Raw genomic sequence first — 19,704 nt, 5'->3', positions numbered from 1 at the left:
CCCTGAGTTAGGGAATTTTGAGTCCAGTGACTCTAAGTTCAGGTTCGAACTCTAAATTTGTTGAACCTGCTTCTTGAAACGGGCCCCTGATCTGTTCAGGAGTAAGTTGGAGTAAGTTGTTCTCAGGTGTCTGCACAGGTTGGTTGTGGAGTCGGTTTTGTTTGAATTTTTTTCATGCAGACTCCAAATTCTGCCTTCCTATTATCAATAAGATTGAAATGGATTTTCTGCTTTCTCCAGTCACTTTTTTGTATGTTTTTATGTTGATGTAGTTTGTTGTTTTTTGCAACTGTTGCTCTAACTATCTCCCACAGGTGCATCTCCTTTAGGAGCACGCGCATCAGTAACGAGTTTTGCACCCCATTTCCTAAAAGTGCATCACTCCATGAGAAAAGGTCAGAGACTGTTTATAATGAGCTAAAGTAGAAACTCACAGCAGCCAAATGCCAAGTTCTCATGACTTATTCAGAACCACGATAACATAAAGCTGGTCGATATGGCCAAAAAAAAAAAATCTCGATTTTTTTTTCAGTCCAAATTCGATTTTCGATTTAAATTGATTTTTTTCCTCCCTCCTTTTATTTTTTTTTTTTAAACAAAGGTTACAGATGACAGAATATTTTTTGACAAAAACTATTTTCTTTTAACATGTCTTTTGGAAATTGTTTCAAAGACAAAAGACTAAATACAACTTTTAAAATTTTTTGTAGAACAATGCAGCTTAAGGATCCTATAAAGAGAAATAAAACAATCATTTGGCAGAACACTTTCTGTAGCAACAGCTTTCAAACTGATGTTACTGTGTGTGGTTTGATCCACCACGTTTGAAGTTACAGCCAGTGACCAAAGTCTAGTTTTTAACATAAACTTCACATTATATTACATATATATATATATATATAACAAATTATTAAATTATTTTACTGAGACATTTACATGTGTTAATTTAAAAATATGATGTTGAATTCAAACAGACAGGAAGTCACAACATAAAAACAACCTCAGATAAGTAAAAACAATTTTTTTCTAACTAACTTCTTAAATCTGTAATCAATCTTTGCTCTCTGGTTTTTTATGAATGTTTCTATGAAGAGTTTTATTTCCCTGAGGTTCCGGACCCTTGCTGCTCAAACTGACTGGTCTTCAGCTGCTCTCAAGACAGTTTATCATCGAGGTCTTAACCGAGACCTACAATGTGAGCTGGCCTGTTGAGACGAAGATCTGGATCTGGATTGCCTAATCGCCATGACCATCCACTTGGACAACCTGCTGCGAATCCGTAAGCCCAGAGACTCTAAGCACTTTTCTTACCTTTGAAGTACCAGTCACTCTCAAAGTAGATGATAGAATCATTGCCACCACTGCTATGATAGATTCAGGGGCTGCAGGAAATGTTATTGACTCATCATTTGAGTCAATAACAACTCTGCATCCTGTCTCCAGTGCCACCACACGAAACAGTCCTTCACCCCGAAGGATCTCTATTTATGTAATCTCACCACCACTGAGGTTGCTCCGGAGGACACCCTTCCCGAATCAGGCGTCCTTCCACCCCATTATTGGGACCTGGAGGAGGCGTTCAATAAACAACACGCCACACGTCTTTCCCCCTCACCTCACCCCTGTGCCATTGAGCTACTGCCTGGGGTCACCCCAACCAGGGGAAGGGTGTTTCCTCTTTCACAGTCAGAGACTGAAGCTATGCAGGCATACATTCAGGAGTAGTTACAAAAGGGCTTTATTCGTCCGTCTACCTCACCAGCCTCTCCAGGGTTTTTCTTTGTTAAAAAGAAAGATGGTGGTCTCCGTCCCTGCATCGACTATCGCAGTCTCAACGAATGCACGGTTAAATACAGTTACCCCTGGTTCCCCCAGCCCTAAACAGCTGCGACAGGCTCGCTGTTTAACCAAATTAGACCTGCGCAGTGCGTATAACCTGGTTCGCATCAGGGAGGGAGATGAATGGAAAACAGTGTTTTCTACCACCACGGGCCATTATGAGTACTTAGTTATGCCATTTGGATTGTGTAACGCTCCCTCTGTCTTCCGAGCCTTTGTGAATGATATATTCCGTGACATACTCCAGTGTTTCATCGTAGTTTACCTCGATGACATCCCCATCTATTCCACTAGCTTCAAGGAACACATTTCTCACGTCCGTCAGGTCCTTCAATGTCTGATAGATAATAGTCTATTCAATTCAATTCAATTTTATTTATATGGCCCAAAATCACAAAGGAATTTGCCTAATTGGGCTTCAAAATATGAACAATAGTTAAAAACTAAGACTAAATGAAACTGGTTATCCCTGCCCTTAGACCCTCCCTCCCGGTAAGGAAAAACTCCTAAAAAACCTGAGTCAGGAAAAAAGAAGAAACCTTAGGGATTCCCACATGAAGGAGAGATCCTATCCCAGGACGGACAGGCGATACCAGAACTGTTAAAGAAAAATTAGCTTCTACAACTACGCATCTAAAAGAGTTCATTCAGATAAAGCTGAGGGACGAGTGATGATGAAGTCCATAGTAAAGATGAAGCAGAAGTGCAGTCCACGACCAGGAGCAGGAGGACAGACGACGCAACAGGAATCACTCTCACTCAGAGATGCAGGATGGTGGTCCACGGCCAAGAGTGGGAGCGTGGGCGATCCACCAGGGATCTGAAATCTCTCCCGCTCCCCAGAGGAGAGTGGGAAAGAAGAACAACATGTGAATGGAACTGCACCACAAAAGCATGGAGAACTAAATACAATAAATAATAAAGAATAGAAGAGAGGAGAAGTAGATGAGAATAGAGAACAGAACCCCAGAGCTGATCTGGAAAATAACGCTGATAGAAAATCTAAATTTATATTTAAACGCATCAATATTAATTTATTAATCTAGCCTCACAAGGACCACAGGAGAGGGAATATTCTCTGATTACTAGCTAGCCTGGCAGAACGCCTGTCCAAAGAGGAATGTTTTAAGGCTAGTTTTGAAGGTAGAAACTGTGCTGGCCTCTCTGACATGAGCTGGGAGCTTATTCCATAGAACAGGGGCTTGATGGCTGAAGGTTCTACCTCCAACTGTACTTTTAGAAATTCTAGGAACTACAAGCAGTCCAGCATTTTGTGAACGAAGTGTTCTGACTGGTTGGTAAGGAACTATGAGATCTCTAATATAGGATGGGGCCACACCATTCAGAGCCTTATAGGTTAACAGGAGGATTTTGAACTTGATCCTGGATTCAACTGGTAGCCAGTGGAGAGAAGCTAACACCGGAGTGATGTGTTCTCTTCTACTAGTTCCTGCTAACAATCGTGCTGCTGCATTCTGGACAAGCTGAAAACTTTTTAAAGAACTTTTCGGGCATGCTATTAGTAAAGAGTTACAGTAATCCAGTCTAGATGTAACAAATGCATGGACGAGTTTTTCAGCGTCACTTTTAGATAACATATTCCTGATCCTAGCTATATTACGTAGGTGAAAAAATGCAGTTTTACAAGCTTGAGATATGTGAGCCTTAAATGATAAATCCTGGTCAAATAAAACCCCTAAGTTTCTGACTGAAGAATTGGAGGCAACATTTACACCATCCAGGGAGACTATCTGATCTGAGAGAGCATCTCTCAGGTGTTTAGGACCCAGTATCATGACCTCAGTTTTTTCTGGGTTCAGAAGGAGGTAATTAATTGTCATCCAGGTCTTAATGTCTCTGATGCAGGAATTCAGTTTTTCTAGGTGGTCATTCTGATCTGGTTTAATGGATAAATACAGCTGTGTATCATCTGCATAACAGTGAAAGTTAATGCTATGTTTCCTGATTATGTTTCCTAAGGGCAGCATGTAAAGCGTGAACAGAATGGGCCCTAGAACTGAGCCCTGAGGGACTCCGTAGCTAACTCTAGTACAATGAGAGGACTGTCCATTTACATTAACAAACTGGTATCTATCAGATAAATAGGATTCAAACCACTGGAGGGCAGATCCCCTGATCCCTATGTCATGCTCTAGTCTCTGGAGTAAGATGCTGTGGTCGATGGTATCAAAGGCTGCGCTAAGGTCTAACAGGACCAGAACAGAGATTAGTCCCTTTTCTGAAGCCAATAGCAAGTCATTAGTAACCCTGACCAGTGCAGTTTCAGTGCTATGGTGAGGTCTGAACCCTGACTGAAAATCTTCAAAGTGACTATTGTCCTGTAGGTGGCACTGCAGCTGCTTTACTACAACTCTTTCTAGGATTTTAGATATGAATGGGAGATTAGATATTGGTCTATAGTTGGCTAGAATGTCAGGATCCAGGCTGGGTTTTTTCAAAAGAGGTTTAACAACCGCATATTTAAAAGACTGAGGCACATAACCAGTCTCTAGAGAGGTATTTATTATAGTTAATATGGATTCACTAATAAGGGGGAAGATTTCTTTAAAAAGTTTAGTGGGGATTGGGTCTAAGAGACAAGTGGAGGTTTTAGAAGACGTAATAACTGATGCTATTTCTGCTAGGTCCACAGCAGTAAAGCAGTCTAATGTTACAGCCGTTTCTATGGATGCCTTTATTTCTACGATTTCTGCCTGCTTTGGGCTGATTGTGGGAATAACCACATTTAGCTTGTGTCTAATATTTTAGATTTTACTATCAAAGAATTGAAGGAAATCTCCAGAGCTGATAGTAGCAGGAATATGTGGTTCAACCGAGCTGTGGCTGCTGGTCAGCCTGGCTATAGTACTAAAGAGAAATCTTGGATTATTTGCATTTTCTGCTATTAAAGTTGAGTAATATTGAGTTCTCGCTTTACGCAGGGATTTTTTATAACTTAAGAGGCTACATTTCCAAGCATTCAGAGAGTGCTCTGATCCGGAACGGGACCATTTTCTTTCTAATTTACGAGTTATTTGTTTTAGGGAACGTGTTTCAGCATTAAACCACGGTGCTACCTTGTTTTGTCTAACAAGCTTAAGCTTCAGAGGGGCAACAGCATCAAGTGTTCCTCTGAGGGATTGCATGGTATCATTGACAAACTGATCATTATCAATGGGGCTTAAAGTGCTCTGAGAATATTTATCCAACATGTTACTAAACATTGGTTGGACTGCGAGTTTAAATTCGGACACAGAACGGTCAGATAATGTTCGTTTAAGCTCTTTCTTATTTATTGGAGCAGTAGGATTTTCTAATTTAAACTGAAAGGTAATTAGAAAATGATCTGAGAGTATAGGGTTATGAGGAAGGACATTCAGCTGGCTAATCTCAACTCCATAAGTTAAAACAAGGTCCAGGGTGTGCTTATGACAGTGAGTAGGTTGATTTACATTTTGTGTGAAACCAACATTTTCTATTAAAGCCGCAAATGCGTTTCCAAGACAGTCACTGGAATCATCAAAATGAATATTAAAATCTCCTGAAATTATGATTTTGTCAGAATCTAAAATAATATTTGATAAAAATTCTGAAAACTCAGATAAAAATTCTGAATACGGGCCGGGAGGGCGATAAATAATTATAAATAAAACTGCTTTTTGAGTCTTTCTGTTTGGGTGATTTATAGATAGTACAATGCTCTCAAATGAATTATAAATGTGTTTAACTTTAATGTTAAGGATCAAGCATGAGTCTGAAATTACTGCTAACCCACCTCCTTTCCCAGTAATCCTGGATTTCTGATAGTTATTATAGCTAGGGGGGGTTGATTCATTCAGCCGAACATAATCATCCTGTTTTAGCCAGGTTTCTGTTAGAGCTAGCAGGTTAAGTTTATTATCATTAATCAATTCATTGACTAATAGGGACTTTGAGGAAATTGATCTAATGTTTAGTAGCCCACATTTAATGACATCATAATTTTTGTTACTGTGACTCATTCTTTTAATTTGCCTTCCAGCACATAAGCTAACGCTAGGAACTGCTGGGCTAGCCCTGTTTGGGGTTAGCATCAGTGCTAAAGGCCGCTCAGGGGAGAGTTTGAAACTGCTGCTCTCTCCCCGGGTCTCCTCTCTGAGTTGTCAGGCTGCATGGCTAAAGCTAGCAGAAATGTTTCTGGACAGAAGAGCCGCTCCGTCCAAACTGGGATGAATGCCATCTCTGCGCATGAGGCCGGGCTTTCCCCAAAACATGCTCCAGTTATCCACATAGCTAATGCCATTTTCTGGGCACCATTTAGCTAACCAGCGGTTAAATGATGAAAAGCGGCTGTACATTTCATCACTGACTACGTTTGGGAGAGGACCAGAGAAAACTACTGTGTCTGACACAGATTTAGCCAGTTTACACACCGATTCTACGTTTAATTTAAGAATCTCTGATTGTCTTCGTCGGGCGTCGTTGCCGCCCGCGTGAATTATGACCCGACGGAACCTCGCCTTACTCTGGGCTAACATTCGGATGTCTCCTTCGATGTCACCAACTCTGGCTCCCGGGTAACATCTAACTGTAGCTCCCTTTAGCTTTACGTGTCTGACCTCGGAGGAGCCGATGAACAGGGTTTTTGGTTCAGTTGGTGCGTTACTGAGGGGAGAAAACCTGTTCCATACAGGGAGCTCCGGGCGCTCTACGTGCCTCTGTTTAGCTCTGTGCTTTTTCCCCACCGGTACGAACTCATCCTGGGGATTCCCCGACTGCTGAGAGGGCGGTGGGATGCTAGCTAATTCAGCTTTACTAGCGCGGCTAGCGCTCCGAGTGACAACAACATGGCTAGCTGGTTTAGCTTCCATTGAGCTAAGACGCGCTTCCAGCTGTTCGAGCCTGGATAACAGATCTGATATCAGACTACAGTTAACACAACGACCATTGTCTTCACTAAATGAGGCGGGATCCTGACTAAACATATGACAAGTGGGGCAGGAAAGACGGCTGGGAGCTGAAGAGGTAGGAGGCATCATGTTACAACAACAAGCGCTGGTTTACGCTCACCGGGAATAGCGGTCCGGGTTAGGAGGGCTTTCCGGGCTCGGTAGTCCCTGCTTGCCGGGTAGAGGGCCGTCGTCCGCCGAAGTTTGGTGGTTAGCTGTGCTGGACTGGATGCTGCTCCCCGTGCTGTTGATCGCCGCTTGCCGAGGTCTGTTTGCTAGCCACGCGGGGCCAGATCACGTCGGTCTCCACAAGCGTGCGAGCTCCGCCGTAGCGTGCTGAGCCAGGTGTGGCTGCTCTGCTGCCTCAGGTGTGGCTGCTCGTAATAATAATAGTTATCTAGTCTATACACCAAACGTGAAAAGTGTGAGTTTCACAGAACAACCATCTCCTTCCTGGGGTATGTAATCACTGCTCAAGGGGTGGCCATGAAGCACAGCAAAGTGAATGCAACACTGCAGTGGCCAGAACCCACTACTTCCTCGGGTTCGGCAACTTTTATCAATGCTTCATTCGAGGTTTTGGCTCTGTAGCAGCTCCTCTCACCTCCCTCCTCAAGGGAGCACCCAAACGTCTGCACTGGACCCCAGAGGCCGCCTCAGTGTTCAGAACCCTCAAACAACGCTTCTCTCAATCCCCAATCCTGTGTCACCCAGACCCGACACAGCAGTTCATCGTGGAGTTGGATGCCTCCAGCACAGGGCTTGGAGCTGTAATATCCCGGCTTTTCAGGTCAACCTCCCAAAATGTTTCCCTGTGGTTATTTCTCCAGAAAACTCAATGACGCAGGGAAGAACTACGACGAGGGTCATTGAGAGCTGTTGGCTATGTAAGAGGCCTTCACAGAATGGAGATACTGGTTGGAGGGGGCTTCTCATCCATTTCTGGTGTTGACGGACCACAAAAACCTTGAATACACCAAGGCTGCCAAGAGGTTGAACCCGCGTCAAGCCAGGTGGTTCCTGTTCTTCTCCCGATTCCGTTTCCAGATCTCCTTCCGACCAGGCTCCAAAAACGGGAAGGCTGACGCTTTATCTCGCCTGCACGAGACCACAGAAGATGCTCACCACACTACAGAGCACATCGTGCCTGCTCGGCTCATCCTGGCTCCCATCCAATAGAATATTATGACAGAATTGGCCGAAAGCAACCGTTACGATCCACCTCCTCCATCCTGTCCTGCCAGTCTACCTGCCGTCTCCTCATCGGCAGCAGGTGCTTCACACCGTGCACGACACTCCGGCCGCGGGTCATCCAGGTATGGGAGGCACGCAAAAATGCCTAATTATCCTAGTCACACTTACCATAACACATAATATAACAAACATTATTTATTGTAACAGTCAGAATGTATTGGCTACAGCTGTTAAGCCAAATGTGTTTTCCCTGGTAGAATTTATATCCATTTTTCTGATAACTATTTATTGTCCATTGGTGCATTCTTGGGCTGCACGGTGGCGCAGTGGTTAGCGCTCTTGCCTCACAGCGAGAAGGCCCCGGTTCGACTCCCGGCTGGGACCTCTCTGTGTGGAGTTTGCATGTTCTCCCCGTGCATGCGTGGGTTTTCACCGGGGACTCCGGCTTCCTCCCACCGTCCAAAAACATGCTCCATAGGTTAATTGGTGACTCTAAATTGCCCCTAGGTGTGAATGTGAGAGTGAATGGGTGTGATTGAGGCCCTGCGACAGACTGGCGACCTGTCCAGGGTGTACCCCGCCTTCGCCCATCAGTAGCCGGGATAGGCTCCGGCACCCCCGCGACCTCGAAAGGGAAGAAGCGGCCAAGAAGATGGATGGATGGATGGATGGTGCATTCTTCCACGACGACTGTTTCATATTTTGTCTTTCTTATCTTAAATTAGCCAAAGCTCAGTTTTTCTCGGTGATCTGCGGTGTCTGATGCTAGTGCTAGCTAGCTAGCTAGCTGGCTAGCTAGCCAGACATGTGGAGGACGCTGCGAGCTCCGTCACCAACATTCTGACAATGTGGTTCAGATGAGACACTGATGATTAGTGCTTTTCATTGAATCTACACTCCCCAGTGGGCCCACCACCTGCAGGGGAGCTCTGAAGGGGCCGGTGCATTGTGGTTTGGGTGGCAGTCAAAGGCGAGTGCCTCGGCGGCCCAAACCCCGGTCATGGAATTTGGCTTTTGGGACATGGAACGTTACCTCTCTGGGAGGGAAGGAGCCTGAGCTTGTGCGAGAGGTTGAGAGATACCGACTAGATATAGTTGGGCTCACCTCTACGCACAGCCTGGGCTCTGAAACTCAGTCCCTCGAGAGAGGCTGGACTCTCTACCACTCTGGAGTTGCCCATGGTGAGAGGCGACGGGCTGGGGTGGGCTTACTTGTGAGCCCCCAGCTCAGCCGCCAAGTGTTGGAGTTCGTACCGGTGGACGAGAGGGTCGTGTCCCTTCGCCTTCGGGTGGGGGACAGGTCTCTGACTGTAGTTTCGGCTTACGGGCCGAACAGCAGTTCGGAGTACCCGGCCTTCCTGGTGTCTCTTGAAGGGGTACTGGAAAGTGCCCCAACAGGGGACTCCGTCGTCCTCCTGGGGGACTTCAATGCCCACGTGGGTAATGACAGTGGCACCTGGAGGGGCGTGATTGGTAGGAATGGCTTCCCTGACCTGAACCCGAGCGGTGTTTTGTTGTTGGACTTCTGTGCACGTCATAGTTTGTCCATAACGAACACCATGTTCGAACACAAAGGTGTCCATCAGTACACCTGGCATCAGGACACCCTAGGTAGGAGATCGATGATCGACTTTGTAGTCGTTTCAGGCGATCTCCGGCCGTGTGTTTTGGACACTCGGGTAAAGAGAGGGGCAGAGCTGTCCACTGATCACTACCTGGTGGTGAGTTGGATTCGCTGGCGGGGGAGGAGGCCGGAAAGACTTGGCAGACCCAAACGTACTGTGAGGGTCTGCTGGGAACGTCTGGCTGAGCCCTCCGTCAGGGAGGTCTTTAACTCCCACATCCGGGAAAACTTCAAGCAGGTACCGAGGGAGGTTGGTGACATAGAGTCCGAGTGGACCATGTTCTCCACCTCTATTGTCTCCGCTGCTTTCCGGAGCTGCGGTCGCAAGGTCTCTGGTGCCTGTCGTGGCGGCAACCCCCGAACCCGGTGGTGGACACCGCAAGTAAGGGATGCCGTCAAGCTGAAGAAGGAGTCCTATCAGGCCTGGCTGGCTTGTGGGACTCCAGAGGCAGCTGACAGGTACCGGCAGTTTAAGCGAGCTGCGGCCCGGGCTGTGTTGGAGGCAAAAACTCGGTCCTGGGAGGAGTTTGGTGAGGCCATGGAGAAGGACTATCGGTTGGCCTCAAAGAGATTCTGGCAAACCATCCGGCGTCTCAGGAGGGGAAAGCAGTTTTCTGCAGGCACCGTTTTCGGTGCAGGTGGGGATCTGTTGACCTCAACTGGGGACATTGTCGGGCGGTGGAAGGAATACTTTGAGGATCTCCTCAACCCTGCTGACACGCCTTCCGTTGAGGAAGCAGAGGCTGAGGACACTGGGGTGGAACTGTCCATCACCCAAGCTGAGGTCACCGAGGTAGTCAAAGAGCTCCTCGGTGGCAAGGCTCCGGGGGTGGATGAGGTTCGCCCCGAGTACCTCAAGTCTCTGGATGTTGTGGGAGTGTCTTGGCTGACACGTCTCTGCAGCATTGCGTGGCAGACAGGAACCGTACCACTGGACTGGCAGACTGGGGTGGTGGTTCCCCTTTTCAAGAAGGGGGACCGGAGGGTGTGTTCCAACTACCGGGGAATCACACTCCTCAGCCTTCCTGGGAAAGTCTATGCCAGGGTACTGGAGAGGAGAGTCCGTCCGATAGTCGAACCTCAGATTCAAGAACAACAGTGCGGTTTCCGTCCTGGTCGTGGAACAGTGGACCAGCTCTACACCCTCTCCAGGGTGCTGGAGGGGTCGTGGGAGTTCGCTCATCCAGTCCATATGTGTTTTGTGGATTTGGAGAAGGCGTTCGACCGCGTTCCCCGTGGTGTCCTGTGGAGGGTGCTCTGGGAGTATGGGGTCCGGGGAGCCTTACTCAGGGCTGTCCGGTCTCTGTATGACCGGAGCAGGAGCTTGGTTCGCATGGCCGGCAGTAAGTCAGACCTGTTTCCGGTGCATGTTGGACTCCGGCAGGGCTGCCCTTTATCACCGGTTCTGTTCATAGTCTTTATGGACAGAATTTCTAGGCGCAGCCAGGGGCCGGAGGGGGTCTGGTTTGGGGACCACAGGATTTCCTCTCTGCTCTTTGCAGATGATGTTGTTCTGTTGGCTCCATCGAACCGGGACCTCCAGCATGTATTGGAGCGGTTTGCAGCCGAGTGTGAAGCGGCCGGGATGAGGGTCAGCACCGCTAAGTCTGAGGCCATGGTTCTCGACCGGAGAAAGGTAGTTTGCCCTCTCTCGGTGGGTGGAGTGCTCCTGCCTCAGGTGGAGGAGTTTAAATATCTTGGGGTCTTGTTCACGAGTGAGGGAAGATCGGAGCGTGAGATCGACAGGCGGATTGGAGCGGCGTCCGCTATTATGCGGTCGCTGTACCGGTCCGTTGTGGTGAAAAGAGAGCTGAGCCAGAAAGCAAAGCTCTCAATTTACCGGTCGATCTTCGTTCCAGTACTCACCTATGGTCATGAGCTTTGGGTCGTGACCGAAAGAACGAGATCCCGACTACAAGCGGCTGAAATGAGTTTTCTCCGGAGGGTGGCTGGACGCTCCCTTAGAGATAGGGTGAGAAGCTCGGTCACCCGGAGAGAGCTCGGAGTAGAGCCGCTTCTCCTCCGCATCGAGAGAAGCCAGTTGAGGTGGCTCGGGCATCTGGTCCGGATGCCTCCTGGACGCCTCCCTGGTGAGGTGTTCCGGGCATGTCCCACTGGGCGTAGGCCCCGGGGAAGACCCAGGACACGCTGGAGAGACTATGTTTCTCGGCTGGCCTGGGAACGCCTCGGGGTCCCCCCAGAGGAGCTGGAGGAAGTGGCCGGGGAGAGGGAAGTCTGGGCATCTTTGCTTAGACTGCTGCCCCCGCGACCCGGTCCCGGATGAAGCGGAGGGAGATGGATGAAGATGGATTGAATCTACAGCCAACAACTTCTCATATTTAAGTACATCATGGGTTTAATAACCCCAGGAAATAGCTACAGGTAAAAACGGACATTTACAGTCTCATCAAAAGCAGCAGAAAATGCGGCTTTTAGTTACTGGCGACTCCTCGCCTGTAGGAAGGAAGGTACCCGAGGCTCGGAGCATGTTTCTGGGACGTTTTCACCACGGACGACAAAACATGTTCACGTCTCCATTACCAAACTCTGTGCATGCCCCGTGTTGGAGTTAGCAATAGCTAGCTTGTCAAAGTAGCAAACTCACATCGTCAGAGACATGTGACTGAAAAAAATAATATAACTGATTCTTACCTTGAACGGATGTATTTCCATGTCCTCAGGTCTCTGATTTTCCTTTTACGGTCACACAATAATAAAATAAAATGACCCCTTTCCCTTGACGAAAGACAGCTACAGCAAGAGCAGTGCAGCAGATTTTCACAATAAGAATCCGTGCAAATTACTTCCGGGTTTCTCCCGGTGTCAAAAACGAGATAACGGAAAACTTAATCGAACACCCGTTATCCGATATTTGTTTTGGTGAGCAAAACAAAAAACCAACCGTTTTTTGTTTTGGATTTTCAATCGGAAAAAAACGAAAAAACGGTTGGTTTTTCGTTGTTTTCATTTATGATTTTAAGTTGAAAAACAAATGAATGATACACAGATTATTTTTCAACCTTTTTTTTATCATTCCTCCCTCTCTGGCACTCTCTAGATGTGCAGCGCTCTTAGCATTTGTATATAGTACCAATAATAGGGGCCGGTTGTGATGAAACCAGCAAATACTGCATCTACTCTTCTAGGTCACGTTAACGTTGAAATCCACCTTAAGACTGCGGGGGCCGGGACGGCAGGAAGCCACCTGCTCTTTGATTGGACCGTTAGGTTTGTAGTCACCCAATCATAAAGACGTGTAAAGACAGGGACTCAATTCGCAACCGCAGCTACAGGAATTCACACGCAGGATTTTGATTTACATCTGCAAAGAAAATGCAAGAAAAAAAACTCAAATCTTTTTCTACAGGATACAGGATTTATTTTGAGGGTTGGTGAAGCTTGATTTATGTGTGAACATGCGGTTGTAAATCTATTTAGTTGCGGTTGTGAATATTAATTTGCGGTTTTGAATATTAAAGTCCTTCAGACGTGATGCTGAGCAGCAACGCCTGACATGACTCTTGTTGATACGGAAGTTAACCACACAGACTTTTTCCAGATGCATTGCTTCGTCTAATAAATGTTACTGACAGGTATGATGAGTGAATGCTGATTATGAATGTAAAATTTAACTGAATGCATTTAGAAGCACACAAAGTAAAACCCCCTACATGTCAACATAGACTTGGTTAAAAAGCTTTAAGACTCCAAATGATAAACATTGAACCAGCAAAGACCAACTCCTAAACAGAGCAAGTCCAATATGAACACTTTAAACAGCAGTTCGTCACACATCTTTGGCTCCACCCCCGTCACAAACTCTTGGCTCTGCCCCCATCATGAATCTTAGGCTCCACCCCACCACAACTTCCTGGCTCCACCCCTTTACAAATCTTTGCCTCCACCCCATCACACAACTTTTGCTCTGCCCTCATCACATATCTTTGGCTCCGCCCCTGTCACAAATTCCTGGCTCCGCCCCGTCACAAATTCCTGGCTCCGCCCTGCCAGCCGTTCATGACCGGCATTAGAAAGAGACTGAACAGAAAAGGTCTGCATGGAAGAGTTCAAGGGGAAGTCATTGGAAGGTAAATGCAGGATTGTCTCTGTTTGGTCAGAAAATATCTTGATCTCAAACTCTTTTGGACTGATGAGACTGAAGGTGAGCGCCTTGAAGGTGCCTGTTTTACTTATATAAAATTGATTGGAAATCCCCCCTCCCCCATGCTGCACGGTGGCACAGTGGATGTTCAAGTCCCGGCAGGAGTACCTGAAACAGAACCACCAATGGGATTTCTCCAGCTTCCTCCAACCATCCAAAAACATGCCTCATAGGTTCACTGGTGACTCTAAACTGTAGGTGTGAATGAGAGTGTGAATGTGTGTGTGATTGAGGCCCTGTGACAGACTGACAACCTGTCCAGGTGTATCCTGCCTTCTCCCGTCAGTAACCGGGTTAGGCTCCAGCAACACCGCGACCCCGAAAGGGACAAACGGTTAAGAAAACGAATGAATTAACTCCAAAAATAATATTTTACATAATATAGTCAAGACCTTTGGTGCACTGCTTACATGCACATAATTATGCAGCTCATGCATGGAGCATTGTTGCTGTAAACAGGCTGTAGTGAAAAGTGTTCATCATCCGGTGTGTGTGTTATTAGCACAGTACCCACAGACCTGAAAAGCCTGGCGACCACTCGGAGACGACAGACAGATGACAGACCGCTGGTCGACGAGGTCTAAGGCCAGCAACGCACAGGAGCCGAAGACAAACTTCAACCTGGAGAGTGAGACGGAGGAAGCATGACAACTGACGCAGAGAGCTAACATGCACTGAAAGAAAACATTTAGTAAAGCTCTCAAATGAGCTCTGCTGAAATGAGTTTCAAACTCTGAGTGATGATGTCACTGCAACTTCAAAGGTGATTCATTTTACCAATTACTTAAAGTCCCACTTGGATCTTCTTTTGTCCTGTTGTAAAGGATGTCCAGTGGTCTTTAATTAGGACTACGCCGTTGTTTTCTAGGACAGTTTCTGCCGAGCAGCAGTTCATAAGAAACTTGTGGGCGGGACTGTTAGAATGTAAGCCCGTCTTCCTTTCCCATTATTCATCTGTTTACATACTCTCCCTCTAGCTTACAGCCCCTCACCACCCCAACATAATGTTACCAGTGCAACAAAAACTGTGAGCAAACTTGGAGCTTTCCAGCTGTACAGTTTGGAGCCAGATTCCAGCTCAGACAAAGACGTTCATGGATCCATTTGTCTGCAAGTGGATGGATCAGAATAGGGTGAAGCAGAAAGCTTGTGGCCCACCATAGTGGCTTGTACATCACACTTACCAGCTTTTTCATATGATCTTGATTTATCAAAGAAATACTCAGAAATGCGATCTTTAGCTTAATTTTTCTTTATATTTGTCATCCACTTTTCATCTGGGTTAATCTTTAATGTAAAAAAAAAAAAATCTGTTTGTGTTGCATTTGCTGCATCCCTGTTGGGGTTAAAGGTAGAGTACACCCCGGACAGCCTGTTGCAGGGCTGAGAACTGAGTTTTTGTTGTATATCAACTTGATTTCACATATTTCCAGCGTCTCTGCTGCTGAATGTTCTGACATTTATCTTATAAATGTCTGTACATGACTGTGGTACGCTTAGAAAGAGAGCAATCTGTGATGCAAGTCCATCAAAGCAGAGCAGAGTATTGGTTGAATTTGTCAAAAGAATTCTTGAAAAACAGGAGTCTGTGTTTGTAGAGGACTACAGCATGATAAAACTAAACCAAAAACTTCCTGATGAACAAACAGGATATGATTGTGCTGACTTAGACAGGGCACAACCCCCCCACACTAACCCAGAGCAGTGAGAAAGAAAAGGCGTCATGGCCTGTCAGACAACTCCTTCATTATGATGGTTAATGTCGTATACTTATATAGCACTTTACTACCATTCTTAAAGGCCCAAAGCGCTTTACAGTCACTGACACATTACCCATTCACACACTGGTGGTGGCTCTGCTGTTGAACACTGGCGCCAACATAAAACCACTTGAGGCAATTCGGGGTTCAATGTCTTGTCCAAGGACACTTCGACTCATGCAAGGCTGGAATCAAACCTGCAATCTTCTGAACAGGTGTCGACCTACCACTGCACCACGGCCGCCCAAGTTAGATAGTAATTAAAACCAATACCCATCTGTGGTTTCATGACTTTTTGACAGCCATACGATGGTCAGACCTCTTTGCATTACGCATACCACAATGGATGACCAGTTTCCTTGATACATTTAGAGTGCAATAAAAACACACGCTAAGGATCCTTTATAAAGGGAGACACGTGCGCACGCACACACACACACAGAGCAGGCATGGTGCCAGATACTGAACCACAAAACTGGAGAAATGTAGCAATATTACACAGAGGACCTTTATTTGTGGCATCTTTCTCCCATTAGGAGGAATTTAAAGTAAACTAAATGATAACAATGAAATTAATGGAAACTGTAATTTCAGACGGTTGTAAAGAAAAAAAAACATGAATTATTAATAGATAAGCCCAGACTGAGATAAAGCAACTGCTGAGATCTGATGAACACACCTGAATGTATACTGAGAAAAGGAAATACTTACGCAATCAACAGGTCATCAGGAACTGGAAAAAACAAACAAAAACAAAACTAATGTTAAATGGAAATGCTAACGCTCAAAAAGCATCTGTCTACATTGTCTGAAACATTGAATTAGTCCTAAAGCGGCCTTTAGTACAAACAGCCTGTCAGTTATACTTGTTAGAAAAAAAAACTAACTGTAATTATCGATATAAGTCAACAAGAAAGGTTAAAATGAGAATCATTTATTTTATTCTAAAAATTAAGAGATTTTTGTAATTGTGAAATTACACAGCAATCTCTGGTTTTACAATCAAATAAAAGCTGCCAAAACACTTAGAAACGAGAAACCAGTAAACAATAAAATATATGTATTTCTATTTAATAGAATTTAGCAAAAATTACGTTATTTTAGGGACTTTGTGCATTACAGACTCTTCAAAACCAGCCTTCAGTTGTGAAAACACTCATCCAGTGAAATCTTGGTAAAACAGCGTACCCTAACGTCCAAAAAGCAAAGCTACATAAAAAAGGCAGAGAAACAGCGTCACGGTTTTACCTAGAACAGATACGAGAATATTTAAAGCCACTCATGCAGAAAAATACATGTTAGTTCAATAAAACCACACGTCTCTTTTTGGTTAATTGAATGGAAGTTATCTCTTTGAAAGTACAGGCGTTCACTTTAATTTACCCATCCACCCGTGCGCGCCTAGCAAGAGTCAGTCAGCAAACGGCTCTTCTTACTCTGAGAAGTGTCATGATACGTTTGCTGGATATCTCCAAAAAGCTGTTCGGCCACCGCGGGCAAAAACGACCGCATTTTTACGACAGTTCCTGCGGCAGCCAATCAACGACGAGTTACATATTACGGCTTCCGGTGACCTTTTACCGCTTGTGACTCCTTTCAAAATAAAACAATGCGCTTCCGCTTTCAAAAAGTTATTCAATAATCATTAGTCAGCGTTGTCAGATTGGGCGATTTCCCGGGATTTTGGTTCTAATTTGCGGGTAAAAATGGCTTTTGGCGGGTAGGTATATTTTGGGCGGGTTTAGGGTCTGGTCAGCTGTTTTTATTTCCTCATCATAAGAAAGTAGATGACCAAGTTAGGCTGGGGGGTTATAGATGTTCCACTAATGTTCCATGTTCTGAGGCTCCCTGAACGCACCCCCACCCCCATCTATCCATATCTATCTGCCAACTTTCCGGAAATTCTTTTAATTAATGTGCGGGCTAATTTGTGTGGTGTTTGTAGTCATTGTTTTAGTCAAGTGTCATTGCTTTTAATGTTTAATAACTTACAAAAATATGAATGATCCTTGACTGTATATGATCACTTCAGCATCTTCAATTCCTGCTACTGAATTGAAGATACAAAATACTAATCAATGGCCACAAATAATTTAATTAAGCAAATTATGTTTTTTTTAAAGTCACGTCCAGGGCTCCGCAGTTTTTAACACCTCCTTGTGGCATTTCTCTGATAATGGTGGAGAAATATAGAGAAAATTAGGCTTAAAATTACATTTCTGAGTATTTCTTTGCTAAAGTGGTCGTGAATCAGGAGCAGACAAAAACTGACGTGAAAGAGAGTATTTGTGATGTAGGAAATACGCTGGGCGGGCAACAGTCTCCCTGCCCCTGTTGTGCTCCATTCTGATCATCCACTTGCAGACAAATAGATCCATCATCTTTGTTTTCCCCGTCTGAGCTGGAATCTGGATCAGAACTGTACGGCTGGATAGAAATGATGTTGATCACCATTTTAGTTTGCACTGTAATGTTAGGTTGGGGTGTGAGGGGCTGTAAGCTAGCAGGAGAATGTGTAAACAGAGGGATGATGGGAAATGGGAAAAGTCTAGCTCTGAACCAACAATTCCGAGGTGAATTTCTAATGAACTCCTCTGCAGAAACTGTCATTTTTTTCAGCTATAAACATCATATTATAATATCATACTATAATGAAAATACCACAAAGAACACTTTGAAAATAGATCCAAAGGTGATCAGAGTGGGGATGCAACAATTGAACCAATTACATATACTGCAGACTTCAATTATTTGAAAAAAAAAGAGAAGAAAAGAAAAAAAACAGACAATAACAAGACACCACAAAGAGAGTTTTGACCTACTATAGAAACCTTATTTCTCAACCCTATTTAGATAATCATGGAGAAATTGACTTGTTTCTGTCTCAACTACACTTACCCTCGGTTAAAGAAGAACAAAATAAAATACTTCTGTCTGCTGTAACCAAAGAAGAAATTTCTCAATCGATTAAAAGGTCCCAAAAGCCAAATTCCATGACCGGGGTTTGGGTCGCCGAGGCACTCGCCTTCGATTGCCACCCAAACCACAATGCACCGGCCCCTTCAGAGCTCCCCTGCAGGTGGTGGGCCCACTGGGGAGTGATCCCACGTCGCTCCTTCGGGTTGGACCCGACCGGGGCCCGTGGGAGGAGCCCCGGCCACCAGGCACTCGCCTCCGAGCCCCAACCCCAGGCCTGGCTCCAGGGTGGGGCCCCGGTGACGCCAATCCGGGCGACGTAGCGGAATCTTTCATGTTTTTACTCATAAAGGGGTTCTGAACCGCTCTTTGTCTGGCTTGTCACTCAGGACCTGTCTGCCATGGGAGACCCTACCAGGGGCAGGGAGTGATGGAAGATCGGAGCATGAGATCGACAGGCGGATTGGAGCTACGTCCGCTATTATGCGGTCGCTGTACCGGTCCGTTGTGGTGAAAAGAGAGCTGAGCCAGAAAGCAAAGCTCTCGATTTACCGGTCGATCTTCGTTCCAGTACTCACCTATGGTCATGAGCTCTGGGTTGTGACCGAAAGAACGAGATCCCGACTACAAGCCGCTGAAATGAGTTTTTTCCTGAGAGTGGCTGGGCGCTCCCTTAGAGATAGGGTGAGAAGCTCGGTCACCCGGAGAGAGCTCGGAGTAGAGCCGCTTCTCCTCCGCATCGAGAGAAGCCAGTTGAGGTGGTTCGGGCATCTATGCCTCCTGGACGCCTCCCTGGTGAGGTGTTCCGGGCATGTCCCACTGGGTGGAGGCCCTGGGGAAGACCCAGGACACACTGGAGAGACTATGTTTCTCGGCTGGCCTGGGAACGCCTCGGGGTCCCCCCAGAGGAGCTGGAGGAAGTGGCCGGGGAGAGGGAAGTCTGGGCATCTTTGCTTAGACTGCTGCCCCCACGACCCGGTCCGGATGAAGCGGAGGAAGATGGATGGATGGATGGATGGATGGATTAAAAGGTTGAAAACAGTAAAAATGTACAGGAACAGCCAACAGAGGACTATATATTGCTCATAAAATCTTTAATATGGAAAAACTCTCTTCATCAATTCAAATGCGGTCAGAACCATTCCATAAAATATGGTCAAAATGGACTAACAATATAAAATCAACTTGGTCAAACTTTTTGTAAATCAAGCTTTGGACTGTATGTTCTTCTATTTTATTGAAAGTTTATACGAATAGGAAAGACCCCCCCCCCATACATAT

General features: G+C 45.8%; 1 protein-coding gene across 2 annotated transcripts in view; it reads right to left on the bottom strand.

Moving 5' to 3' along the window:
• Positions 1-17,108, bottom strand: part of zswim7 (zinc finger, SWIM-type containing 7) — a gene marked incomplete in the record, with an annotated part of 48,719 nt that extends 31,611 nt beyond the window's left edge. Inside the window, 3 exon segments of one of the 2 annotated variants that reach the window (XM_036215278.1) lie at positions 14,266-14,368; positions 16,219-16,240; positions 16,891-17,108. In XM_036215278.1, coding sequence (XP_036071171.1) covers positions 14,266-14,368; positions 16,219-16,240; positions 16,891-16,894 — 129 coding nt within the window. 2 annotated transcript variants of the gene reach the window in all.
• Between the last annotated feature and the right edge of the window lie 2,596 nt (positions 17,109-19,704).

This window comes from Oryzias melastigma, linkage group LG14, assembly GCF_002922805.2.
Source record: "Oryzias melastigma strain HK-1 linkage group LG14, ASM292280v2, whole genome shotgun sequence".
NCBI classification, from domain to species: Eukaryota; Metazoa; Chordata; class Actinopteri; order Beloniformes; family Adrianichthyidae; genus Oryzias; species Oryzias melastigma.
The sequence above is the reverse complement of the archived record's forward strand: the minus strand, read 5'-3'. Positions and strand labels throughout refer to the sequence as shown.